This window comes from Orbicella faveolata, unplaced genomic scaffold (genome assembly GCF_042242905.1).
Source record: "Orbicella faveolata isolate gen_17 unplaced genomic scaffold, um_ofav_v1 contig_1, whole genome shotgun sequence".
Lineage (NCBI taxonomy): Eukaryota > Metazoa > Cnidaria > Anthozoa > Scleractinia > Merulinidae > Orbicella > Orbicella faveolata.
The window spans coordinates 21844595-21864606 of NW_028301536.1; the positions used below are offsets into that span (position 1 = coordinate 21844595).

The 20012-nt window shown below is 39.6% G+C and overlaps 3 protein-coding genes across 5 annotated transcripts in view; 1 reads left to right on the forward strand and 2 right to left on the reverse strand.

Annotated features, from left to right (window-relative positions):
* The window catches only part of LOC110066427 (uncharacterized), a 50076-nt gene extending 34387 nt beyond the window's left edge, over positions 1-15689 (reverse strand). Inside the window, exon 1 of one of the 2 annotated variants that reach the window (XM_089295549.1) lies at positions 15555-15689. In XM_089295549.1, coding sequence (XP_089151675.1) covers positions 15555-15575 — 21 coding nt within the window. In that variant the 5' untranslated portion in view covers positions 15576-15689. Of the gene's footprint in view, positions 1-1705; positions 1904-15554 lie in introns of those variants that run through there. The other variant, XM_089295558.1, reaches the window with a different exon arrangement.
* On the reverse strand, positions 1707-6421 carry LOC149118403 (uncharacterized). Its single transcript, XM_089295570.1, has one exon. The coding sequence runs from the start codon at positions 5626-5628 to the stop codon at positions 2758-2760; it is 2871 nt and encodes a 956-aa protein (XP_089151696.1). The 5' UTR covers positions 5629-6421; the 3' UTR covers positions 1707-2757.
* LOC149118404 (uncharacterized) lies at positions 6338-13122 on the forward strand. 2 transcript variants are annotated; one of them, XM_089295577.1, is made up of 5 exons: positions 6338-6814; positions 8433-9773; positions 10040-10092; positions 10189-10299; positions 11543-13122. In XM_089295577.1, the coding sequence occupies exons 1-5, from the start codon at positions 6421-6423 to the stop codon at positions 11831-11833; spliced, it is 2190 nt and encodes a 729-aa protein (XP_089151703.1). In that variant the 5' UTR covers positions 6338-6420; the 3' UTR covers positions 11834-13122. The 2 variants fall into 2 exon arrangements, with proteins under 2 accessions (XP_089151703.1, XP_089151711.1); XM_089295585.1 differs by lacking the exon at positions 6338-6814 and adding an exon at positions 7274-7684.
* Positions 15690-20012: the final 4323 nt, after the last annotated feature.

Genomic DNA, 20012 nt, shown 5'->3' on the forward strand with positions numbered 1-20012 from the left:
TCTGAATGCAATCGCTTTCAAAAACTTTAAAACCTCTAAAAGGTAACCAATCAGTTTTATAGATCTTTGTAGTTTTTTTTAGATCTGTGGTTCAACCACACACATGTTTTTGTGTAAAGCATGAATGTACAAATTAGTCATGCTTTGTAGTCATGACCACTTCCACTTCCAATTTCATCTCATTAGGCAAATTTTTTATTCAATCGACCCTGAAAATTTTCAGGGGAAAATTGCTTTCAGAAAAAGTCGAAGAATTCGTTTCAGCCAATTTTCAAGCCCTAAATGTAATTGTGAGTTTTTATACTGACAAGCAGTCCATGCAGGAGATTGTTTTGTTGCTTTCCCATGGTTTTCCTTAGATGTCCTGGGAAACTTGATATGCGGGAAAATACGAAACACACATGTGATCAATCACTAGCAGTATCGTCGCAAGATGTAACAGACCCTTCTCCAAAATGACAACTGAAATTTCAATCTGTACGATAAATATAATGCCCCATAGCAAGGAAGAGCTTGGATTAAAATGTCAAATAATAGAAATAAGGAAAAAAATAAAGGCAATATGCCACAATTTCTTTGAGAAATCACGATTTTTAAAATTCCTAAAATTTAGGTGTGTGAATGACTAGGGGTACAAACGTTTGTAAATTTGTTAATTTTCAACAGGTAAAATAATACCTGACTTATAATTAATGTTAAGGTCCCCTTTCTGGTGCTAGTATCGATTTTACACTGAGTTGACTTTACTTTCAAGCCATTTGAATTTGCAACTAGAATTTTGGCAAAGGGTGTACACCGAAATACAAAAATATATCAAATGTCTCTTATTTTTTCTAATGACCAAAAAATTTTGTCCGACCAGACTGACTTTTTGTCAGGTCAAAACTTGTCCTTGGCCTGACAAATGACCTGCTTAAAGGCAAAATTATTTGCAGGCTTCTATTGTATGAAAAAATCTCCAAGACCACAAAAAGACAACCCCCATTGTTTCCCTCCACGACCACTGGTTTTGTGAAACCCTTCAGTGTATTGTATTGCCATGATTTCCATGGAAAGCTGATTTGACTTGAGTTTAATACTGACTAAATTATTCAAATGTAAGCTTATGTCTCCATAGTCATACATGCATAAAACGCTTAAAAAAAAAGAGAAGCAATTTTGGATACGACACGAAAAGCGTTTACAGAGATGTGACAGCTCCCGTACGAAAATGGAAGCCCTGTAAAATGACTGCGATTTGGCTCATCGTTGACTGGAAGCCTTTTTGCAGCTGATTAGCAGTGAAATGACAGGCATTTAACAGAATTCAGCAAAAACTGCTAGCTGCACTTTGACTGCACCGAGCTATGATCTTCAACAGCCACGCTGCAGTTATTTACCAGCGCAGCTTTTGCTGTTGAATGACTGTTGTTTGTCTTCTGATGCAATCAGTAAGTCGTTATACGACCTTACGTTAAATATTAATTAATTTGTGTCCACCGCTGAGGCTGTAATCCGAAATAACCCGTTATAATTATACGACTGCAGTTTGGCTTCCCGGTCTTCTCGCGTATAGCCACAGATATACGCATGTAATTATAAACGAACCGCTACATAAATGATCGAGCTAGCGAGACACAATGAATCTGCACGACTGATAAAACTGTATACGTTCGCAAGCTTGCAAATAAGAGACGACGAAATAGCTGTTGAGCTCTCTGCTTACCTTTATTTCAGCCTGATTCATTTGTGCTACATTTGAATTTAATGCCTTCGATCTTCAGAGTTGAGCTGAATTAGCAGTAAAAGTGTTTCCAAACCGCAGTCAAATACAACAATGAACGCTTGTGTTCAGCAGTAAGCTTACAGCAGATCCGTTGCGCTAGAAACACGCGGTAAGAAATGGCGCAAACTTTCGATCGCTATATCTGAAGTTTATTGGTCCCTTTGAAAAACCAATCATGGAACACGTTCTAAATTCCCATTTCAAGCTTGAGTCACGAAATGGTAAGCCACGTATGGCGGTATGCTTGCTTTCCAAATGATCCGAAAGGTACTAGAAAACTGTAACTCTCTTTCCTTTAAAATGCGAAACTAACATGTGCTATATGCATGCGATGTAAATTAACAGACATTTTTGTTTTTGTTTTTTTCTCGTCGCGCAGGAGTCTCTACGGACACTCTATAACCTGCGAACGCAGATGCATTTCCGGTTGTCCCTTCTCGAAGCGACAACCGGAAATGCATCTGCGTTCAAGGGTAGATTCTCTATGACAAAACAAAAAGGTCACCTGGCCGGCTAGCTGACCTTACTTGTGATAATTGAAGGGTGCTGGCGTGATAAGTAGTAGACTGTTCACAGCCCTCTATTTTTTCGTATTTTTCGATCGATGAGCGCGCGGTGAGAACGGCGAGAGAGAACTGGACTGAAAAATAGAGAGGCTGAGAACAGTCTAGATAAGTAGTAACAGGAAAGCTCAAGCCGGCTTCCCGATATGCAAACTCGAAAACACAGCAAACCAGAAAAAGAAATGGACACGCTGTTTTTTTTCCAAGTACTTTGCAGCACGTTTAAGCCGACACTATTCTAAAACTTTTAAAATTTTGATTGGGTTTTTGGTAGCTATTTTTTTACAGGAGAAATCATCTCATTTACTGTGTGTAAAAAGGAAACCTCCCACTAAAGATCGCAGTCAGTTCGTAGCGAGAAAATTAAAATTTTAATCAATACCCGGTCAATATCACGCTAATTACATGTAAACAAATACTCGCAAACAATTAATCCTTCTCACATCGGTTAGGAAAAGAAATTACAAATGAGCGGTCTGGAAAGTCAGCCACGTCGATGTATACACATTTTGCTAAAATACAAGATATAGGAATAACCTGAACTTTGTTTTGATTAGGTTTTTTTGTAACTTGAATGTGCGATGCACATACCCCAGTGATGCTGTCTTGGATAAGACTGTCTACTTTCTTTTCCAACGGCGTGACAAGTGCTAAATTATACACTGTTGGAGTGGACATTTCTGGCCCAGGGGTGACACATGGCTTTTGGACTTGGAGGTAGAAAATAACTTGCGCATATGAAACTTCATTTTTACTCGAAAAATACTTTATAGTATAACTGTTGCGACATTTCACTCTTTTGTAATCTTTTGAGTGGTAAACATCGTTTCCTCTTCTCATTCGCGTAAATACCCTTGTCCCAGTTGATTCAGGGACATATCCAAAATAGTCTACTAACGCACAAAACGTTCTTTCGTCCACTTGTTTCTGTTCTACTCCCCCCATGGCAAAAATGCCCTGTTCTATCTCTGTTTCGCGTGTACACGCATGCGGGGAAGTGACTTTTTTGTAGAATTCTTCCACCCCAGAACCCTTCGGTAATTGAGTTTCTAATTGGGGTAAGCGTTGCATGATAGAAATTGCTGAAGCAATTTGAAAGGGGACATTTTGCGTTCCGTGAAACAGTTTCAATATTTCGCCATTATAGTTTTCAAAGGGAAAACACAAATGACTCCATAATGGCCCAAGGTTCCTCACATCCTGGGGAATATGTAACAAATAGTGCAGGTTGGCAGTCTGGTACCTCATACCATAAAGTTCCGCAAAGGTAACACAAAAGTGTTCTATTAAATTTTCTGCATGGACAAGCTGTGCGTTTGTTATCTGCTCCATAGACAACAAAAAGATCGCTTCACTAAATAGCATAAAGTGTTCGTACCAAGCATCTGGAAGGATGCCGTTCAGAACTACAGCTCCGTAAAAAAGAAGAAAGGAACGGAGTTCCAATGCCTTCCAATACTTGCTGTGGTTCTCGATGGACCGAGGGCAGCGCGAAATGTTGTTAGGGGGCTTTATCTCTGCTAGTCGATTATCCACCTCGGAAATTCTGTTTGCGATACAGTAGGTTTCATTGCTATGGCCGCTGCCAAACCATAACTTAAGAAGCAGTTTCATAACTCCCTCTAAAACGCAGTGCATATAATCGACAGCGCTTCCTCTAATAAGGTCATGGTATTTCAAAGCTGCAAACCAGCAAGGCCCTTTTATTCCATCAACAGTCATGCGCTTTTCGAACGCTTGTCTCGCATCTTCACGCGTTTGTTCATGAGTTCTAGCAGGTCCAGTGGGATCGGATGATTCAAATGGAAATGCATGAACAGTACCACCTTTTGATGTTCGGACGCTGATGCCTGGTTGCTTGCATTTTAAGCAACCGAAAAAACCATTGTACTGTGTACTGTTGCAAACCATACATTTAGCGGGCATGTCGCACGTGCCAAGCAAAAGGATAGCCTTCGAAATAAAGTTCTCTCCAGAGGGGCTTTTGGCTTCCATTCCGTCAGTTTCTAGCTTAGACAGAGCAGTATGAAAAGGCTTTAAGAAATTAAGCATGATTGGCTTTGATTCGCCATACCACAACCCTGCCAATATCAAGTTTTCTTTTTGAAAACGCTGCGGACAAGGAAGTTCGTTGATAGCAAAATACAGCGGCCATAGGGAAAACTTCGAAGACTTAAAGAGGGGCACCCCGTCTGTGTTGTAGGTAAAAGATAAATTACGCTTATCGCGTAAGAAGCTGTTCTCGTGTTCAAAGTGCTCTTTGTAGAGTTCACCATCGTAGACATCTTCAATCACGTTTGGTCTCCTACTACGTTTGAATCGATGATCAAGTAAATTAAAGAATTTTGGCTTGGCGAATAGTGACTGTAGTTGGGAAATCAGGGGAACTTCCAAGCAGTAACATAAACCGCCAACGCTCCTTAGGTCTCGCTGGCACATCATGTTAGGGCAGATATTTGTCTTAGTCTTGTCAGTGATTTTCTCCAAACATCCGGCGCAAAAGTAATGGTAGACGATTGGGTTTGTGACATTATGGAAGTGTCTCTTCAGTTGGAACAGTGATTTTGGACACAAGTTTGGCGATAAACAGTGAAGGTTTATAAGACAAAGAATGTCATTTAAAGCCTCGCCCGTTAATGAATGACGAATTGCCACAGTCAAAATCAAAAGAATACTTATGCCAACAGTGATTGTCGCCCCTTCATAGAGTGGTTTGCTGTCGGTGCTTTCTTGGAATTCATAGCCCTCTCCTTCTGCTTGATCAAAACGAGGTGGCAAGAAAATGCTCTCCTCTTCAACATCACACTCGTCATCAATTGTAAATGGACGATTCACTTCTTGCTGAATTGTTGTAAGTTCTTCTACTAAATGGTTCTTCAACTCTTCCATATGTTCGTCCAACCAATTATCGTTTTCTTCTCCTTCTTTAACCATGTGAGATGCTGAAGCGTGCATCAAGTCAAGATATTCGTCCGGGACCTCAAAACGAGCATATTTTGAAAATAGTTCGTCTGACTCTTGTAATGTTAGACCGCTAGTACAAGATCCAGGGCCTGGTTCTTCAGGGATAATCGGAATGTCGTTTGAAGGTTGCTCGTCTGACTCGTCTTGTAATGTTGAACCGCTAGTGCAAGGTCCAGGGCCTGGTTCTTCAGTGAAAATCGGAATGTCGTACTTCTTGTTTTCAACTGCCTGATCTCCAACAGGTACGCAACTAGCAACAACTTGTTCGATGATTTCAGCAGTTGCATTCGTCATGTTCGCATGCAAATTTTCCACAAGCTCAGATGGCCTTTCCATATTGATGCTACTAACAGCAGTTTACAAGTATTTGATTGATTTGGATAACGTTTGTATGATTTTAAAATTTTATTCGTGTGTCGATACCATCAACAGTCCCGCATCGATTATCATCATGTGTCGGAAATTCCGCTCATTGGATTTCACCTCGGCCCCAGCAGTGTGCACGAATCACGCACGCTAGCTAGCAAATGAAAAACGTAAAAGAAACAGACAAAAAAAAAACGGTACAAGCATGACGCAAGTACTAAAGTTTTTATTAAGAGGTGTTAGGGTTGCGTTTTCAGCTTAAGCATCGCATAAGTTGGCTTCTAGGCATGGCTTTTAGCAACATAATAGTGTGGGCGATGACAGCTTGGTAGTTTATTAGAACACGCACCCACATATGCCTAGATCTGTTCAAAACGGCTGAGCGTAATGAAAAAATGTGAGGATGTGAGCTAAAAAAAGATGTTGCGCTTGATCATGACCGCAATTTATTTAAATTTTGACCTCCGAGCCGCTATATAAAAGTTCAAGATGAGGTGGAAATCAGAGACCACGATCAAGTTCATATCGTGATCATGCCCCTTTGATCTTTACAAGTCATTTCATCACCCCAGGGAATTTGTTTCGAGATTCTCACGCAACTGGAAAATAATATATGTAGTTTGTTAAGGGCATTTTTCGTTGCTTTATCACCAAAACGTAGCATGACTCGACAATAAAACCGACTTTCTGTTAGTCCAGACGATATAAAATATTACAAGTTAGTGCTTATTGACGGTTATCCACGCACATGATCAAATTAAAATGGGTTATTGGTTCTCTTATCTTCGTAAGATAAGGTTGCTTGGCAGAGACATGCGCAACGTTTTGGCGGTTTATTCAAGTGAAATCCTGACGGTTGCTTTTGCTGTAGCGTGGAAAGCACTTATCGAAACCATGGCTGGCCTTTCATCAATTGCTAGCGATTTGAATAAGCTACACGAAAATCAGATCGAAGACAAAGTAGACGAAGAAGGTGCCCAAACACCAAAGCCGGCAAAGTCAAAGCGAAAATTTGTTATCGTGTTCTGGGTGGAGACGAAAGAATTCAACGTTATGGCCCTGTCCAAGATCCCAAAAGAGTGTAGGGAAGAGGGAAAGATTACGAAAATAAGAGCCGAAGGAAAGCCGTGGACTGTAAAATTGGTTCAAATCAGCGGTAAGTGTTGCACTACTGTTGTTAATACTTGCTCCTAAACCATAATCTCTGTTAGTAAAGCCCGTGATGCCATTCCCTTCTTCAAAAGCGGCCAAAAAAATTGAGACGCTTTGGCTCTAAAAACAAGAAACAGAGTAGTTTGCACCCTCCTATTGGAGCTTAGAACAAGAAATTTAAACTCAAAGGGGTCGAGGGTAAGAAAAGGGTATAATTATTTAGTATAAAACGACACAGAATTTAATACAGAGAATGAAGTTGAACCGCCAAAATTTAACTTACAACGTTCACCCTATCGCGTGACAGTGTGCTTTTCGATGTTTCGTGACATTTCTCCTTTGACCACCTGTGACACTCCAGGGGTTTGCTTTGTTTACCGTAATTTCTCAAATAAACGCCGCGTCTCGGATAAACGCCGGGTTGGCTTCGTATTTAAAACCAAAATCTAGACTTTTTCCACTGATGAAGGGCTGCACGGAAAAAAAATTATTTCCATTTGCCATAGCAACATTTGTCACTGATCATACGGAATACAGTTCGCGCAACCGAAATTCAAACAGAGGCCAACAGCGTCACACACATTTTGCGCTCTTTGATTGGTTGTGATGAGCGAGAGACAACAGAGAAATTACATGAATTGAGGCGCGGAGAAATGTTCATTATGTCTCGAAGACGAAGTGCTGGCTTCTGTTTTCACCCCTTTTTCTTATTTTACTGAGTTGACAATCTTTCAAAAGGAAGTGCAGCGACTAATTTTGATTTAGTGTGTGATGCTGTTCGTGTCTGAATTGCTGGAATGGCGATCGTCGGTTGAGATTCATCTGAAGTCTCCGATATTGCTATGGCCGATTCGACTCGACATCGAGGAACTAGGTTGTTATTAAAAACCTGTTAAAACTGTCTTCCAGACCAAAAAAACATTTTTACGAGGAAGCGAAAATCATTCCCTTTCTTCTTCACTTCATTAAAAAGTTCGATGTCTGCTATCTACGTTTAGTATATTCTCAGCTCCGACTATTGCATTTCTAGCTCTCTGATTGGCTCAAAAACTCCGACTATGAGCCATTAGTCGGAGTTTTACCTTATATGGAAAACAGTGCGCCAAGTTTAAAAATTTTCCGCTCTGTAAAATTGTTGAAATAAAAATCGGCGGCAAAAACCCGATTAAGAATATACTAAAACAATTATTCCATTCGACCTTGTTGGATATGAAGTGATCATAACCAACTCGCGCTACGCGCTCGTTGGTTATTTATCACTTCATATCCAACGCGGTTTCATGGAATAATTGTTAACTAACCAGCGCTGGGTCGACAACTATTGGCATGTTGCTCAGTGGTTTTAGGACCTTCGCTACGCTGGATGCCTTTCAAACAGTTATTGCATTTCGGATAGACTGGTCGTGTCAGGAAGAAACTGTAGAAACTTTGTTTTGTTTGATTTGTAAAGATTGTATCTTGATTGTATTAAATTCTTAATTTTGAGAATTGCAAAATCTGTTTGGCAGAATATAAAAATTACACAGTCAAATTGATTTAAATTGATAACAATAATATAACTGCAAATACTGGAACCAGTTTGGCGATCGTTATGACATGGCTTTTGATAACTTTCCTTTCAGAAAACAAAAAAGAGCTTGAAGAGAGAATGAATCTTCTCATTGAAGAAATTTCAAAAACTAATAAGGAAAGAGGGCTATCAGAAAATGTTCCTTCAACTAGTGAGAACGAGAGCTCAAAGAAACGAAAACGTAGCGTGTTGGTGGCTAAAAACGATCAGGAGGTAGACCCAGAGAAAAAACAGAAAAAAAACGAAGCTTCTAATCAAGCTAAGCAGCAAAAAAAGGAAGCTAAGAAGCAAAAAGAAAATCTGCAAATTGAAGCCTCGCACAAGGCAGCAACAGAGTACTTTGAACACAAGATGAGAAAGCAAGAGCAACAGCAGCAGCAACAGCCACTGCAACCTCAAAACCAGCAGCAATGTCAGGAACAGTTGCAAGGGCAGCAGCAGCAGCAACAACAACTGCTGCTGCAACATCAACAGAAACCACAACAGTGGCAGGAAGAGCAACAACTGCAGCAGCAGCAGCAGCAACAACAACTGCAGTTGCAACAGCAAGTGAATCCACAACAGTGGCAGCACCAACAACAGCAAAAGAATCCTCAACCATGGCAACAACAACAGCAGCAGAATCTGCAACCATACCAGCAGCAACAACAGCAGCAGAATCTGCAACCATACCAGCAACAACAACAGCAGCAGAATCTGCAACCATACCAGCAACAACAACAGCAGCAGAATCTGCAACCATACCAGCAACAACAACAGCAGCAGAATCTGCAACCATACCAGCAACAACAACAGCAGCAGAATCTGCAACCATACCAGCAACAACAACAACAGCAGAAGCTGCAACCATGGCAGCAACAACAACAGCAGCAGAATATGCAACCATGGCAACAACACCAGTTGCAACGGCAGCAGAATCCAAAACCATTGCAACAGCAACAACAACAACAGGGGCAGCAGCAGCAGAATCCACAGCACCTTCAGTTGCATCAACAGCAGAAACCACAACAAAGGCAGCTGCAACCACAACAACAAATGCCGGGCCATCAGCCAACAGAAGTACAAGTGAATAATGCTTCTGTACCACACCTTGATCAACCACTGCCTCCAACTTTTGATAAGCAATCTGGCCAGACTACACCAGAAGTTCATGACCTGACTGACCTCCATTCCTACTCAGATTTGTCACTTAATGCTTCCACTTCTTCTTTGAATTCCTCTTTGTCATCTACTATTTACAATGCAGTGCACCTTGCAGATGACTTGACCACTCTAGAAAATGATAATAGCTTTGATATGGACATGGCAATGGATTCAGACTGCCAAAGCTGTCTTGACAAGGATGCTGAAATCAGACTGCTCAGAGAGAAAGTGGATGAGCTTCGTTATCTAGGTATGGTCAGTGTTATTATTTCTCAGTCAGGACTGCAATATTACAAACTTGAATACCATGCATATTGAATCATTTTTGATATAGTAAAAAACATAATAATATTGAAAGGTTGCAGAAACTTTTCGACATCATGTCCAAATAAAATTTGGTGGTATTTAAACAATTGCTAAACTTCTAAAAAACCTAGTCAGGTGCCACTTATGAAAATTCCCAGCATCACTAAACTACACTAACGGTTTGTTTTCCAAATCTTACTTATGTTACAGTTCCACCTCCTCAAGTACTTGAATATCTCCAGAAAGTTACTGATGGTTTTAAGGTAAATGATGAGACATGTTTGGCAAATCAATTGCATCTTGGTGTAACTTAAATGTTAATGCAATCCATTAATTCTTTGCTATCTTTATTTCCCAAGGGTGAAACACAACATTTCACGTCAACACCTTTAGTGTCAAAAAACGAGACAATAAAGTCTGCCTTTACAGCCAAAAACTTGTGTCTGACTGGAAGTGCTTCCCAAGGCCAGGTAAGGCTTATGAATTGTAAGGTTAAGATACTTGGCAAAAGTTTTTATTTGCCAAGTTGGAAGGATGTAGCTGGGCTAGAAAGTGTTCAGTTACATTTTTAATTTCCCATACATTTGTTTATATTTTTTCCCACAAATTGACGTGGTTCGCGGGAAAATTATAGACAAATGTATGGAAAATTAAAAACGTAACTGAACGCTTTCTAACCCAGCTACAGTACTTCAAACTTGGCAAATAAAAACTTTTGCCAAGTATCTTAACCGTACAATTCATAAGTTGTCCAGAATTCGATTTTTGTAAAAGATATTTGCCGTCAGATTCCCATACAAACACTGTAATTTCTACCCGCTTTGCCTACTCGTCAAAACCGTGATAAGGCCTATTCATGATCAATTTTTCTTCAGAGGTTGCGAAGTTGTTTGCGAACCACATCAGCGAATTTCTGATCTTTACAAGGCATAATGATCGGTATTATCATCCATATGGAGCTGTTAGATGGTGCGTGAATTAGGTCTGGAGGGTGATGATAGCCGAGTTGATAAGCTTCTCTGGATATTTTAATTTAAAAAATATACCCTCCAAGTTCTTACTTTGTTGCGAAAGGAACTCTGGTGTAGAAGACAAGCGTTTTGTATGGTCTAGCATAGTTCTCAGATTGAAGTGAAATTTGTACCTGCTGTCGACATGACACTCAAGCAGACTTGATACGCGCGAAACTTTTTGTTTTAATTTAAGCAGCGCTAATCATGTTTTATGACATTCTGTATTTCTTCTTTTTCACACTTCTATTTTCATATATATATCTTAATTTTTTCATATTTCATGTTTGATAATGATGAAATGAAGTCATCAAATCATCAAGTCACTTTTTTATTGTTAATTTTCTTGTTTAAATAGTAATAATAATAATAATAATGATTGAAGTAATGTTGAGCAGCTCTCAATAATTGAAAAAATGTTGAAACGATATGACCCAATGGTATTCTGGGTAGACTACCTTGGTAGGGTTAGCATTTATCCTTTTATAAATAATCAAGATACTTTCTTTCTTTGAGAGCCTTAAGGGCATGATTTATGCAACCTGTCTTATTATCATGTTAATTCTGTCACAGATGACAATTATTTTTCCCAATTTCCCAGCAAATATTTGGGTTGCATCGTTAGTGGTTTATGCTTTTCGTGGGTCAATGATTCTACAATCAGGTTTATATAGTAATTATCATTGTTGTGTTATTTATTCAGGGTCAACACCATGATCTATTTTCTCCTGGAAATGGGAAGCAGGAGCTCTATACTGGAGCAGGTGTGTACGTCTCCTGTGTAGAGCTCCATCACATCCATGACAGGGCTGGATTTAATCCAGCGGACATTATCACTTCCATGATGTCACTTTTATTCACCCAAGAGGAACTGGCCACCTCAGTACCCTTTCGGGAGAATGGCTCAAAAACCAAAGGGAAAGTTCTGCAACAGCAGATATTACATGCAATTATAGGTAAAAATAATTTGATATGTCATCTTAAGTTAAAATAAGATCCAGAGGAGCTCTGTCAAGGTCTGTTTAGACAGTTTAATTATAACTTGACTTAAGATATATTAGTTATATATTTGAGCCAAGATAGTAAATATAGAAATATTTGAAATGCCTGAAGCTGAGCTTCTTTTTCCCAGCTTGTAATATATGCAGCTGCATTTGTTGCAAACAATTTTGTTCCATATAAATTTATTTTACAATTTGTATTTTTCTAGTCAATTGCAAAAGAAAAATAAACAAGAAGATCTGTTAGATCTTATAACCGCGCTTTTAAAATTTAACTGTTTTCTTAGCACTACAGTCGCAACACAGTGTACATTCCAAAGCAATCCTTGATGATTCATTGATTACTGTAGACACCACATTACTTGATCAACACAAACTGTATTATTGCACCATCAGTCGTAACCGGTGTGAAATCTCCGATGACGTAATAGTCTTAATCTGGAACTTTCTTCGGGATACATATGGGCATGAAGATACGAACACTATTAACAACAGCTTTCTTTCTTAAAAATCACGATTAAATTAAATAGTTTTTTCCCTTGAGTAAAGGGCTAGCAAAGAAGTCACACAAGTCACATAATTCAAGAATTGCGTTATCCACGGCTATCTTTAGTACGGTGGTTATTTCCCTACCAATGACGTAATCCTTGCACGTTCTGACAAGTTCGTTGCTTGGCTTGCAAATATTTAATTTTCCTTCCGATCTATGAACTCGCTGCGATGAAACAGCCAAAGAATTTACTTCATTTGCCTAAAACCACAAGAAATACTCGCAAAATTACAAATAAATTAATAAACATCGCTTCTGGCGAAATAAACTTGCAAAGTAAACACGATCTTATTTGTCACGTAGCGAAAGTGAAAGCTGCAACGTCAACGCATTCCATGGCTGACGTAGTACCTTTTTTTAGCGTATTTATTATACCCTTTAAATCCAACGCTTTGATAAAACGAAAAGAAAATATATTTTATCCACAAAAAAGAAAAGAATATCCGTAAAATTGTCCGTGTATTTATGTTTTAACAGCTTCTGGCGCAAAAACATCACACGTTGCGTGACTCAAAATTTGGCCAAGCGGAGGTCTGCGTCTGGTCACCGACAAAAAAAAAAATAATAAACCCCGGGTAAACCTAGAACCGCGCTCGGCCCATGGCCGCGCAGTTAATAAAGTTTTTAGCTGGAACAGATCCATGCTTTATAGGTTTCAATTATTATTCATCCGAGTTTCATTTTATTTAACCCCATGACTCCATGATATATAAGATCCAATTTTACATAAAAGTTATAAATAGAAAACATGTTAAATACATTTGACTGTTTATCAGCTGCAAAAAGGCTTGAACAGTCAAAGGTAAGTCAAACTGCAGACCTAGTATTTATTGCAGGACTTCCTTAAAGGTCTGTGGTTTTAGTGACAGTTGCAGTCAAAATGCAGTCGCTAGGCAGCCAAGTTACAGGAAATACCATGAATTCCTGAACTTTCTATCACAAAACTGAATTGACTGCATTTTGACTGCCTATTAAATTTGACTGCAGAATGACTGTATTATGACTACATGAGCAGTCATACAAAAGTCAAAAAATCAAAGAGTCACAGGCAAACTGCAGTAACTTAAAAACAGTCAAACTGCAGTTATGTGGCAGGTAAACTGCAGTCAAAAAAAAGTCAAAAAAAGAGCTGCTGCAGCCCTGCCAATTTGGTAAGGGAGATTTTATCTCACGAACATTTTTTAAAGGGAGATCACACAACAATACAATTGTAAGCTTAGTAGAAATTAAACATTGTAAAAACACTGCATGTAATAAGGCTTATGTTGGATTTTTTTTTCGTGCAGTACATATAGCGAGTAGTAGCGCCCCAAACCACTGAAAATTTAAATAAGTTTACTGCTACTCTGCTGGTCCACATCCAATGAGCCAATACAAGGAGTAAGTAAGCTTTACAAAGACGTCTATGTTTTAACACAGGCAGCCCAAGCTCTCTCTACGAACCACACAAGCAACACAATATGGCGTCGAATTATAAGGGATTATATGGGATTTTCTACAAGATATCCATGGAGGTAGTTAAAAGTGAAAATTCTCAATAAAAATGGCCTACCTTATTCCAGACGTGTGTTGTTTGCTCCTGGTGTGGTTATTTTACCGATTGAACTTGATTTAAGCGACTTTTTTTAATTCCGATTTTCCCTTTATAAAGAGAGGACAAGGCGAAACACCTCAGTCAGAACAGCCTGTCGAACGAAGTCAAAAATCCCAGGCTAAAATGTACTCACGGCCACAAATCCACCGCAGAATTCAAGGGCAAAGGTTGATCTTTCATTTCAATCCTCTAGCCACACAATCGCAGCCCTGCGAGCAACGCCAGGCAGCTCTTCGCGTCCCTAGTGAAACGATAAAACTATGGAAGAGCTCCGTGTCGTTTGATCCGCGACCCAACGACCGTTGAAATTGGCTTGGTAACCTCATCATGTTGGCAAACCAAGACTCGCGGGGGTACTAGACCGCAATTTGTCAAATTTGTCAAACATAAGATTAACGGCGAAAGCTCCGTAGAAACTGAGGAGATCATTTTTGAAGTGGAAGTCATGGTAAGTTTTCACGTTTACGCACCTTTGAGTTACTTGGTCCTCGCCTCACCAATTTAACTTCATCTCCCCATAATTCGTTAAGAATTCTCCCGAGCAAATTTAAGCAAAACAGAGTTCAATTTGCTTATGGCAATTTCTTTCTCTTCGTATGTTCTAGACAGTTTCTACGGAGCTTTTGCCGTTAATCTTAAGTTTCTTTGGTTTTGAAGCCATTTTGCATAAGCGTTCTGTACGATTTTTATTTTGCATTGTAAATTCGACCTGAGGGGATTACAAGAAGTTTAGTTGACAAATTGCGGTCTAGTACCCCTGGCGAGTCTTGGTTTGCCAACATGACGAGGCTACCAAGCCGATTTCAACGGTTGTTGGGTCGTGGATCAAACGACACGGAGCTCTTCCATAGTTTTATCGTTTCACTGGGGACACAAAGAGCTGCCTGGTGTCACTTGCAGGGCTGCGATTGTGTGGCTAGAGGATTGAAATGAAAGATCAACCTTTGCCCTTGAATTCTGCGGTGGATTTGTGGCCGTGAGTACATTTTAGCCTGGGATTTTTGACTTCGTTCGACAGGCTGTTCTAACTGGGGTGTTTCGCCTTGTCCTCTCTTTATAAAGGGAAAATCGGAATTCAAAAAAGTCACTTAAATCAAGTGTAATCGGTAAAATAACCACACCAGGAGCAAACAACACACGTCTGGAATAAGGTAAGCCATTTTTATTGAGAATTTTCACTTTTAACTACCTCCATGGATATCTTGTAGAAAATCCCATATAAACCCTTATAATTCGATACCATATTGTGTTGCTTGTGTGGTTCATAGAGAGAGCTTGGGCTGCCTGTGGTTTTAATTAGAACGTGTAAGCTGATATGCTCAAATTTGTAGCAGTTCATTTAATCTGCCGTCTAATTTACAAGATCTAGAGACTCCTACGACAAGTCATTGAACGTACAAAAGCATAACACTGTAAAAGCCACTCAAAATGTCGTTCCAAGTCAATATTCCGCGAGCGCGACTTTTCTTAATGTCATTGTACCATTTCCGGCGGGTATGCACGCTTTTAAACTAGATGGTGTTGTATGGCTCACATGTTTGTTTTCACTTTCATTAAACACAAAGCTCACCTTTTTTATTACTACATCCATCAGCGGAGGATTTCAAATCCGGTATAAACCTTTCAACCGCGACAGCTTTTCGAATTTCCCAATTCCCGCGCACTTCCTCTCATCGACCACCATACTCAATCAAGCTCGTCTTTGTCGTGAGTTCGAAAAGTCACGTGATTTGGATAGTTTGAACGGGGTCTGGGACCCATTTCACACAACGTTTTTTTGGAGACGGGAAAGGCGAAGCGAGGGTCGAGCACTTCACGCTTGGATATTACCTCTGTACAGGCCCGCAAATGATCCCGGCCCGCAAATGATCCCCGAACCGTAAATGATCCCGGGACCGGAACTGATTCCACTGCAAAAAGTTTGGAATGGCGTGGACTCCATGAAATAACCTTGGATATAACCTTGTAAGGAGGGACCGTGATTCCTGTGGAGGTGGTGTTTTGATATATTTCAAAGAAGATCTTACTGTACACCCTGCTCTTTCTTGGGAAAGATCAAACATGGAAGCAACATGGCTAAACGTCACCATGAGATCTCAATCCTTCCTTGTTGGCTGTGTCTACAGACCACCAAATGACTCCTCCTTTTTCGAACCTTTTAGGGACTTGATTGCTAATATCTGGCTAAAGAGAAAAAATATAATCCTAGTTGGTGACCTCAACTGTGATATGCTGCACAAACCCAGCAACGGCGAGTCTGAATATGGAAAACGCTTACGAAGGATCCTATGTAGCTATGGTCTAAAAAACATCATAAGCAGTCCAACCCGTATTACTGCCAACTCAAAGTCGCTTATCGACCTCGTGATAACAAGTCAACCTTCAAAAATCCAAACCTCTGGCTCCATCGACTTGGGCATCTCCGATCACCACCTAATATTCGCTGTCTTTAAAGTTGCAAGGAGTGATCCAAAACCCAAAGTTATCTCAACCAAGAACTATAAATCGTTAGACACTAAGCAATTTAGGAGCGACTTCGATCAGGCCCCATGGCATATAACTGGATTATTCGATGATATCGATGACAGCGTAGATGCTTGGCAATACTTATACGATGAAATCCTACACCACCACCTACCCCCACGAGATGTTCGGATAAGAGATAAATCTCTTCCATGGATTGACACCTCCATTAGAAAAGAAATGAACAAGAGATACAAACTCCTAAAAAAGGCAAAATCATCAGGTAATCCTGAATTATGGAGTCTCTACAAGCAGAAGAGACTAGAGGTGAAAAAGCTATTAAAGAGTGCTGAAGCTGCTTACTGGCATAACTTATTCAAAGAAGCTACCAACCCTAATGAATTTTGGAAATTGACTAACCAAGTTTTAAGAAAACACAAAGTCAAAAGCATTGGTCCAATCTGTGACCGCAACCACAACGGAGAGCTATTAACCCATGACTTAAAGAAGGCTGAGTATTTCAATGACTTCTTTGTGAATGTCAGTGAAGACCTCACTAAGCAACTCGATCCTTTGGACCTCTCATCCCTAAACACCTTTATCACTAGAATTACACCTACCAGAGACAATATTTACATGAACTGGGAACTGGTAAAAAACAAACTAATAAAGGCTGCTAACCCCAAGAAGGCTACTGGTCCTGACCATGTTTCTCCAAGGGACCTCTCCATAATTGGCGACCCTGTCATCCATAGTCTATTACCAATTTTTACGAAGAGTGTGAGAGATGCATCTTTCCCCTCCAGCTGGAAATTATCACGTGTCAATCCCATATTTAAGAAAGGATCACCAATAGACGTAAACAACTACAGACCTATCTCCCTTCTCAGTATCCCAGGAAAAATCTTAGAAGATATTGTGAGCGATACCTTAAACAACCATATGGATACACAAGGTTTATTATGCAACAACCAATGGGGATTTCGAAAAAATTACTCAACTGAGAGCCTTTTACTTCATCTAACAGAGACTTGGAGAAATGCACTGGACAAGGGCCTGAAAGTGGGTGTCCTTTTTATCGATTTCCGGAAAGCTTTTGACACTGTGAACCATACTATCCTACAAGAAAAGCTAAAAGCCATTGGTGTATCAGGTGACCTGCTTTCCTGGCTTGATGATTACATGTCTGCACGTAAGCAGTTTGTCCAATTATCAGAATATCAGTCCGAGCCCAAAACCATTACGTTTGGAGTCCCCCAAGGCTCAATATTAGGGCCCAAATTATTTTCAATCTTCGTAAACGATCTTCCTGAATCGATAACAAGTGGTAATGTCTTTATGTTTGCTGATGATACCACAATTTACACAATTAGCAAGGATATCGACAATATCACCCTGACACTGCAATCCATTTTAGACCAGGTATACACCTGGTGTCAGTCTAACAGATTAATAGCCCACGAATCGAAGACGGAAGCCCTGATAATTTCAAGACAGAGCTTTATTGGTCCCTTGCGACGTTTGACTTACGGCAGTAGCACTATTGAGTACAAACAATCATCCAAATGTCTTGGGTTAACAATCGACAACAAGCTATCATGGTATGAACACATCGGGAACGTTTGTAAGTCCTTCAGTAACAAAGTCGCAGTCTTAAAACGGATAAAGTTCCTACCAAAACCAGTCTTGGAAACTATTTATTATAAAACAATCATCCCCAGTGTCCTATATGGTATTGCAGTCTGGGGATCTTGTTCTCCAGCTTTGTTACATGATTTAGACCGAATTCATTTGAGAGCAACAAGAATTATTAATAGTCTACCGCATTACATCCATGGTGATCACATCAGGAACGCTCCATATTGGAACCCTATTGTTTCATTTTACATGAAGAGACTTTTAGTTATTACATACAATATTTACCATGGAAATAGCATCAATCCTCTAAAGGACTTACTAGTGAAACCCGAGTCTACTTATAGCTTTAGAAAATCCTTAAATTTTGAGGTGGATAGACCAAGAACAGAAGTGGGAAGATCTTCTTTTAAACATCGTGCTGCATTATCTTGGAATTTCCTTCCCGATGACATCAAGTCTTGCTCTAACCTTGATTCTTTCAAGAAAAAACTTAAGGCAAATAAGAGTCTCTTAAATTCTATCAGTTTCACTAAAGCGTCCTCCTGCGTTACTAACAAATCACTGGACTTCAAATATTTTTGATTAATTAATTTATTTATTTTTACTGTACATTGTTATTAATTCATCTATTTTACCTATCATTATTTATTCAGCTATTGTAAATAAATTTTGGATCATGTATTATGTAGGATCTTATTGTAATTTATTATCTTAGATAGTGCAGGTCCACATCAGGACTTAACGTCTTGCCAATTGATCTGTAACCTGCTTTATCAAATAAATCATGTATGTATGTATGTATGTATGTATGTATGTATGTATGTATGTATGTATGTATGTATGTATGTATGTATGTATGTATGTATGTATGTATGTATGTATGTATGTATGTATGTATGTATGTAAAAGTGTTGGGTGAAGAAAAGATAAGTACCTCAGGCATAACAGCAGTAATGAAAAACGCTTAACATACTGCGCAAAATACTAAATTGACATGTGCCGACTGCATAAATGTCTCGTTTAGGAAACGTACTGCAAAAAGAAACATGAATCTTTGAAGATGCCTCTGCCATCTAATTAACCGCTTAGAACTTTTCCCTGTACACTTCTTTTACTTGCGTCCTACATAGCCACGGGCTCCCACGAAAGTGCCTAAGATTCCTTCGTGCTAGTTGCCGTAGTAAAAATGTAGTCAATCCACTTGGGAACTCAGTTGTCTCCAAATTTAAGGATATAGTGAACATCCCGTTGTGTTATAATACATCTCAGGCCCGGACCTAGACTGCAAAAACAGCCGTATTTTTTGCGAACGTTGGCGACGGAAGGGCGACGGTCAATGTTCGAACGAAAGGTCTGGAGCGAGTGTAAAAACGGCGAGGGAGATTGGGGAGAGACGCTAAAAAATACGATGTTTTTCACGTCTCACACGCCCCACGGGAGTGTGAGGCTCGCGCGCTTCACATGCGAGGATCGCGCTTACGGCGCTTCCCGAGAACGTCCGAAAACGACTGTTTTGCAGTCTAGCCCGGACCCAATAAAGTCAAACACAGGATTTCGTGACGTTGGATACCATTTTTAAAGTTGTGAAATTTTCATTCAAATCGTTCATACTGCACATTTTCTTGCATTTCATATAGTAACTGTTGTATCGAGATATTGTATTATTACTGTCAATACCAGAAATATTTAAGGATTATTATTGTGTAGCACGGCAAAAGCCAATTAAGCAGAAAAAAAAAAACTAAACCGCAAACACCAGGAGTAATAGGCCACGTTCGATATATCAATATTCTAACACCGCTCCGAGGCTTTCAGGACAAACTTCTATGTTTGGTGCTGTTTTCTTTGTTTCTAAGTCTCTTTTGGGAATTGAAAGACAAAGGAAACTTAAAAAATTTGCACTTTTGACCCGGAAGCCTCGGATCGA